This window comes from Silurus meridionalis, chromosome 21, assembly GCF_014805685.1.
Source record: "Silurus meridionalis isolate SWU-2019-XX chromosome 21, ASM1480568v1, whole genome shotgun sequence".
NCBI classification, from domain to species: Eukaryota; Metazoa; Chordata; class Actinopteri; order Siluriformes; family Siluridae; genus Silurus; species Silurus meridionalis.
The window spans coordinates 239,589-247,088 of record NC_060904.1 but is presented as its reverse complement, the minus strand read 5'-3'; the positions used below and the strand labels follow the sequence as shown (position 1 = coordinate 247,088).

Sequence of the window (7,500 nt, the reverse complement as noted above, 5' to 3'; positions counted from 1 at the left end):
GTGTGTGTGTGTGTGTGTGTGTGTGTGTGTGTGTGAGTATGAGAGAAGACTCACCCCACTGTAATCTGACCTCACGGTGTTTGACACTGCCGTGTACACTGAGGGTGTTACAGGGACCTGGGGGGAGACTGAGAGTGCAGACCACCAGACTGTCTGTGTTCTGCAGGAGCCAACACACACACACACACACACACACACACAATTTAAACTTAGCCCCAGATGCAGTAGTAAATGATAAAAGTCAGATCATTAAGTTCTAATCCAAGGTTCCTGATGTTCCTCACTCACCAAGCTGTGGCCCCCCGCACTCTCACTGCTGACACGCACCGAGTACCGAGTCGCTGCTTTCAGATCATCACACACGTGTTCCCTCTGCGGTCCGCGATACACAACCACCCACTGAGCCACAGCTACACAACACACACATTAATGACATCACACTGCACACACTGAACACACACACAATCCTGCAGAAGTCAGTAACGTTACCTCCTGAAGTCTCCTCAGATATCTCCAGCAGGTATGAGAGATCTCCACTTCCTCCATCATCCTGCGGAGGTTCTAAAGAGAAACACAGGAACATGTTTAGATAAGAAACTCACATCACGTGTTCCAGCTGTGTAACATTCTGCAAGTGAACTCACCCCAGGACACACAGAAGGTGTGTGAGGTGATGGTGGTGACCGTGGGGTTCATGGGGGGGCCAGGTTTATCTACACTCGTCCTACACACCAGGATGGAGCTGGGGGAACTTCTCCACTCCGCACTGCAGGTTGTAAGCTTTAGGAGGAACACAAACACTTCTGAGCTTCTGCAGGAGGTTTTTTTTTTTTAATAAAAACGTTTTTAACGGCAAATAAATAAATAAACTCATGATTATTTGATTATTTGCTAAAGATAAGAAAAATTAAATGTGATGTGTTCATTCCAAAGAAAGAAAAAGAACGAGGATGTGTGTTCAACAGAATTATTCCGAGCTCAGATGCACAGTCGGATCGTCTCCATAACTGGATTGTGGGCGGAGCTACAACACCTTATTGATTTTAATTACACCAGTGAATTTGTTCTCACCCTGAACCTGTACTGTGTGTTTCTGCTTAGTCCCTCCACTCTGCTGCTCAGATCCACACCGGTGTACACAGACTGGAACTCCGCCCCCTACACACACACACACACACACACACACACACACACAACATCACTGTGATTCTAAAATCATTCATTACCAATAAGATGGCATTTACAGTGACAGGGGGAGGAGTCAATAAAAGTTTCACCAATCTGGGCGGGGCCAGAACACAATCATTTCTCAAATGAGTCTGGATCCTCTGAAGGTTTCTTCCTCAGGCCGTCTCAGGGAGTTTCTCATGTACATTAAACATTAATGTTCATTATTTAAAAAGGCTACACAAATAAAATTATTGAATTAAACTAAATTGAAATTGTTTCATTTATGGATGAAGTTAAATAATAATAATCTATGATTATTGATGGGCGGAGCATACAGGTGTTACATACAGATATCTCACAAGCACATTTACCATCATTACTGTCATTATTATTATTATTATTATTATTATTATTATTATTATTGTTATTTTATTATATTATTATTATCAAAGAAGTTAAAGAAGAAATCAAATTAACCACTGCAACTAGCCAGTAAACAGAGTGAGGAGTGTGTACACACACACACGCACACACACACACCGAGAAAAACATGGTTGATTGAATTTATTGTGATTAATGTTATAATAAAAATTTAATTTCTCACCGTCTGTAGAAACGTCTGATAAATAAAATTCAACTCATTATTAATAATGTGGGTTTTTACACTTTCTTTTTTTATTACAATTTCATTTAAATCCAGACGATGTTTATTACATACTCAGTGTTTTGTTCACCTCCCTTTAGGAGTGAGATGATAATAAAGTGCAGTGAACTCCTCCTGAACCTGTGTGTGTGTGTGTGTGTGTGTGTGTGTGTGTGTGTGTGTGTGTGTGTGTGTGGGAGAATGATGGGTCATGGCTCCATGTTGAGGAAAATCACAGCTGTGTGCATACCTGGGTGGAAATATCACTAAGGACTTAAAAAAAGCCCAGAATGAAGCTCCCTCAGGGCAAAACCTGCATGTTAACACCTGTGTGTGTGTGTGTGTGTGTGCGTGTGTGTGTGTGTGTGTGTCACCTTGGTCTCGTCCTGCATTTCGAGTGTGTACGTGAGCGCCTCGTCCGGCCCGTAGCTGCTCGGGCGGCTCCACTCCAGCCCCACCCAGGACGCTCCGCTCTGCAGCAGCCGAGGAGCTAAAGGCATCTGAGGGAGACTTCCTGTGGTGTGGAAAACCACCTCAGAGCTGAAACCACTGCAACACACGCACAAGATTTACTGCAGGTGAGAGTGTGTGTGTGTGTGTGTGTGTAAATTTGAACAGGTGAGCATAAAGGTGTTTATATAAACCACTCAGAGGGAAATTAATCTTTTTAACAGACAATTTATCATATGCACTTATCTACACACACACACACACACACACACACACACACACACACACACACACACACACACACACACCTGGACCCGATGTCATTAAGTGCTGCCACGCGGAAGGTGTATCCGACAGCAGGACACAGTCTCATGACTTTAAAATGCCGCTGGTGTCCAAAATAACACTCTCGAAACACACTGTTCTTCTTCCCCTGTCAACAAAAAGAGGGTGCTTCATCATCATCATCATCATCATCATTATTTCTCTGTATACACACACACACACACACATCAGAGCCCTCAGGATCAATAAAAACACACTGATAACACACACTCACTGATCAGTGCACAGTGACATGGATATAAACCTGAAGAAGATTCATGTTTGTGTGTGTGTGTGTGTGTGTGTGTGTGTGTGTGTGTGTGTGTGTGTTTATATTTATCATGAGCAGTGAGTGATGAGAGAGAGAACAAGAGTGAGGAAGAGGAGAGAGGAAGAGGAGAGAGGAAGCGGGAGAGAGGATGAGGAGAGAGGAAGAGGAAAGAGGAAGAGGAGAGAGGAAGAGGAGAGAGGAAGAGGAGAGGATGAGGAGAGAGGAAGAAGGAGAGAGGATGAGGAGAGAGGAAGAAGGAGAGAGGATGAGGAGAGAGGAAGAGGAGAGAGGAAGAGGAGAGAGGATGAGAAGAGAGGAAGAGGAGAGAGGAAGAGGAGAGAGAAGAGGAGAGAGGATGAGAGAGAGGAAGAGGAGAGGATGAGGAGAGAGGAAGAGGAGAGAGAGGAGAGAGGAAGAGGAGAGAGGAAGAGGAGAGGAGGAGAGAGGAGAGAGAATGAGGAGAGAGGAGAGAGAGGAAGAGGAGAGAGGAAGAGAGAGAGGATGAGAGAGAGGAAGAGGAGAGGAAGAGGAGAGGATGAGGAGAGGAAGAGAGAGGAAGAGGAAGAGGAAGAGGAGAGAGGAAGAGGAGAGGAAGAGGAGAGAGAATGAGGAGAGAGGAAGAAGGAGAGAGGATGAGGAGAGAGGAAGAAGGAGAGAGGATGAGGAGAGAGGACGAGGAGAGAGGAAGAGGAGAGAGGAAGAGGAGAGAGGATGAGAAGAGAGGAAGAGGAGAGAGGAAGAGGAGAGGAGAGGAGGAGGAGAGAGGAGAGAGGATGAGGAGAGAGGAAGAGGAGAGGAAGAGGAGAGGAAGAGGAGAGAGGAAGAGGAGAGGAAGAGGAGAGGATGAGGAGAGGAAGAGAGAGAGAGGAGAGAGGAGAGAGGAAGAGGAGAGAAGAGGAGAGGAGGAGAGAGAGGAAGAGGAGAGAGGAAGAGGAGAGAGGAAGAGGAGAGAGGAGGAGAGGAGAGGAAGGAGAGAGGAAGAGGATGAGGAGAGAGAGGAGAGGAGAGAGAGGATGAGGAGAGAGGAAGAGATAATAAATAAAGAGTTAATGAAGAGGTTAATACGTGAGGGTGATGATGAGATGATGAAGGTCTCACTCACCTCGTCCCACTCCAAGACGTAGCTGGTGATTTTTGAGCCGTTATCTACAGGAGGCTGAGACACAAACACCACGTTTTTAACACACATACAAAACATACACTAAAGTGTGTGTAAATGTGTGTGTGTGTGTGTGTGAGTGTGTGTGTGTGTGTGTGTTCTACCTTCCATTGCAGAGTCAGTGAGCTCTTGGTGCGGTGGGACAGTCGGGGGCAGAGGGGTATCAGGGGGGGCGCTGTGGGTGGTGAAGGTCCTTGCCTCTGAATGAGGAACTTTTACAGAGTTACACACTGCACTCACCCTGTAACACACACACACACACACACACACACACACACACACACAAAATGTAAGTTAATAGGCAGCAGAGCAGTTACACACATCATCAGTCCAGTTCTCATGAAGCTCGACACACACGGACTGATCATCAAATCACAATCACCCTAAACACACACACACACACACACACACACACACACACACACACACACACACATGGTTGAGTATTCCAGTGTGTGAGACTCATACCTCACGTGGTAGTCCGTGGCTGGTCTCAGGTCAGTGAGTGTGTACTGCAGCTCTTCACCACTAAATCACACAAACACTGATTTTTATTAACATTATATTTATTCTAATAGAATGTTATATTAGTAATAATGTGAATGATCTCATCACTGAACTAATCATTACAGTGTCTCTGATATAACGTCACTGAACTGCTAACTAACACACTGACTTGGGTTCTTCAGTGGAACTGATCAGGAGCTGATTTGTGAAGCTCGTGACTCCGGGCGTGTCAGGGGTCGTTACCTGTACACCACTCTGTATTTTCCATCACAGCCTTTATCAGCGAGGAGCAGCTCGTAACTGCAGGACACTGAAGCTCCATCAGATTGCCCTCGAGCTGCAGGAGCTCGAGACCACGACACCAACGCTGAGCGAGCTTGGATCTTCAAGACCTGGAGACAAACACAAATCACATGCTGAACAATTCACTGCAGACTGTCAGTGTCACTTTTAAACCCTGAATCTATTTTAATGTGGCTTCATTTGAAACGTCTCCAATCCAAGATTTCTCTCCTGCAGACGTCACCGCTAACTCCTAATAAAGAGCTGGAGATATCTAACGCACTTCCACTGAGTTCTGCTCTGTAGTTGTTTTGTTTGTTCGATGCAGGTCAGTAATTTGCTTCATCTGAAGTCTCCTGAAACGGGGTTTTATAATGAGAAGGTCACACTGCACTGCTCAGGGTTAAAAGAATCATTGAAGGCTAAAACGTGAATTCCTGCAGTAATAATCCAATCACAGCAGCCTTTATATTCCTCAGGCAGCGTGTGAACGTGTAACGTCTGTAAGTCCTGGGGTTCGGTGTAAACCAGGAGCAGGAAGTGGTTTTACATTAGTAGCAGTGCTGCACAAACACACATTTACTGCTGATTACACCTGATTACCTGAGCAGAACACAAAGCAGCTTCCTGGCACTCGATTTCATTTCTCTCGTCTCTTTCTCTCTTTTACTCTGAAAAGGTTCTTCATTAGTCCAAATCTATTCTCATCTAATGCAGACTGAATGCAGCTGCTCAGGACCTCAAATAAATAAATGGATGAAGTTTTAACAGCAGAGAAAAGGACAAGGGACACAAACAAGCACAGTGCTGCTGCCACCTTCAGGACACAGAGTGTAACAGCAGCTTGGACTTCCTACCCTGGTGACACAATAAATCTTCACAATGAGCAGCTGTTATGTTACTGATATGAAGAGTCATGATCAGTGCAGAAATTTAGATAAATATCTGCAAGAATGAGATGATCACCTGAGGCTTTTCCATTCCTGATGGTATGTCCTGGTCTCTTCTGGCCTCCAGCTCAGGATCTGTGGAGAGATTTATAAAGAAATAAGTGATTCCCAGAGTGTGTGAAGATAAAGGTCACAGTCACAGCCTCCATCTCTGAGACTGATTCAGTATTAATGAGTTAAATACAGAACTGTGACTCAGGACCGAGCTGATGGATGAAGCTGACGTGGAGAGGAGAACGAGTGCACACTTCACTTATTTACAGGCCACGTGAGGTTCAGAGATGATTCACCATGACCATGAAGTCATAGCATTCAGTGTGACCCCAGCGTGACCTCTACACATGCCTCATTTTTCCCACCAAGACACAGGAGGATCAGAGAGCTGGAACTTTTAGGATTATCTCACAGGAAAAAAGAAAAACAAAAGTGGAAAGAAGAGTGTAATCCCTTCATTCATCTGCTTCATCTTCTAGCTTGGAGCCAGTTCAGGATCTTTACCCTGCATTTTGTACTGAAACAGGAAATCAGGGTGGGGCATATTGAGTGGCTCCGCCCCCTCACAGTACAGGCAAAGCTATTCAAGAAGGCGTGTTTTTCAGCCCGAGTCCTTCAGTGATGTTCTGCCTGAACCAATCCAACACTTTGTCCCATCATTATGATGCCACGTCTACAAAAACCATCAGTATAATAGAGAAGTGCAGTAGATCAGAGCTGCATCCACTAAGAGTGCACTGGCTTGTGCATCCATAATGGCTGGGTTACACACAGGATCTCATACAGTCAGAATGAACATCATCACTAAAGCAACAAACACAATAAGCACAATTCAACACGTCTCCTTTCACTGAAGCCACAACTGCACCTTTACATACATCATCTCCAGCAGCAGCATCGAAATTCCCTGATCACACACACACACACACACACACACACACACCTCACATACATCATCTTCAGCAGCATCGATATTCCCCTGATCACACACACACACACACACACACACACACACACACACACACACACACTCCACATACATCATCTCCAGCAGCATCGAAATTCCCCTGATCACACACACACACACACACACACACACACACACACCTCCACATACATCATCTTCAGCAGCAGCATCGATATTCCCCTGATCACACACACACACACACACACACACACACACCTCCACATACATCATCTTCAGCAGCAGCATCGATATTCCCCTGATCACACACACACACACACACACACACACACACACACACACACACACACACCTCCACATACATCATCTCCAGCAGCAGCATCGATATTCCCCTGATCACACACACACACACACACACACACACACACACACACACACACACACACACCTCCACATACATCATCTCAGCAGCAGCATCGATATTCCCCTGATCACACACACACACACACACACACACACACACACACACCTCCACATACATCATCTCCAGCAGCAGCATCGATATTCCCCTGATCACACACACACACACACACACACACACACACACACCTCCATACATCATCTTCAGCAGCAGCATCGATATTCCCCTGATCACACACACACACACACACACACACACACACACACCTCCACATACATCATCTTCAGCAGCATCGATATTCCCCTGATCACACACACACACACACACACACACACACACCTTCCACATACATCATCTCCAGCAGCATCGATATTCCCCTGATCACACACACACACACACACACA

The 7,500-nt window shown here is 45.5% G+C and overlaps 1 protein-coding gene across 1 annotated transcript in view; it reads right to left on the bottom strand.

The window, feature by feature from the left end:
* fndc3bb (fibronectin type III domain containing 3Bb) overlaps positions 1-7,500 on the bottom strand; it is a 65,819-nt gene that overhangs the window by 18,421 nt on the left and 39,898 nt on the right. The window contains 13 exon segments of the mRNA XM_046877340.1: positions 55-160; positions 289-410; positions 490-561; positions 645-780; positions 1,072-1,158; positions 2,188-2,362; positions 2,572-2,696; positions 3,961-4,014; positions 4,122-4,161; positions 4,163-4,258; positions 4,486-4,545; positions 4,768-4,916; positions 5,773-5,831. Of these exon segments, the coding sequence (XP_046733296.1) occupies positions 55-160; positions 289-410; positions 490-561; positions 645-780; positions 1,072-1,158; positions 2,188-2,362; positions 2,572-2,696; positions 3,961-4,014; positions 4,122-4,161; positions 4,163-4,258; positions 4,486-4,545; positions 4,768-4,916; positions 5,773-5,831 (1,281 nt within the window).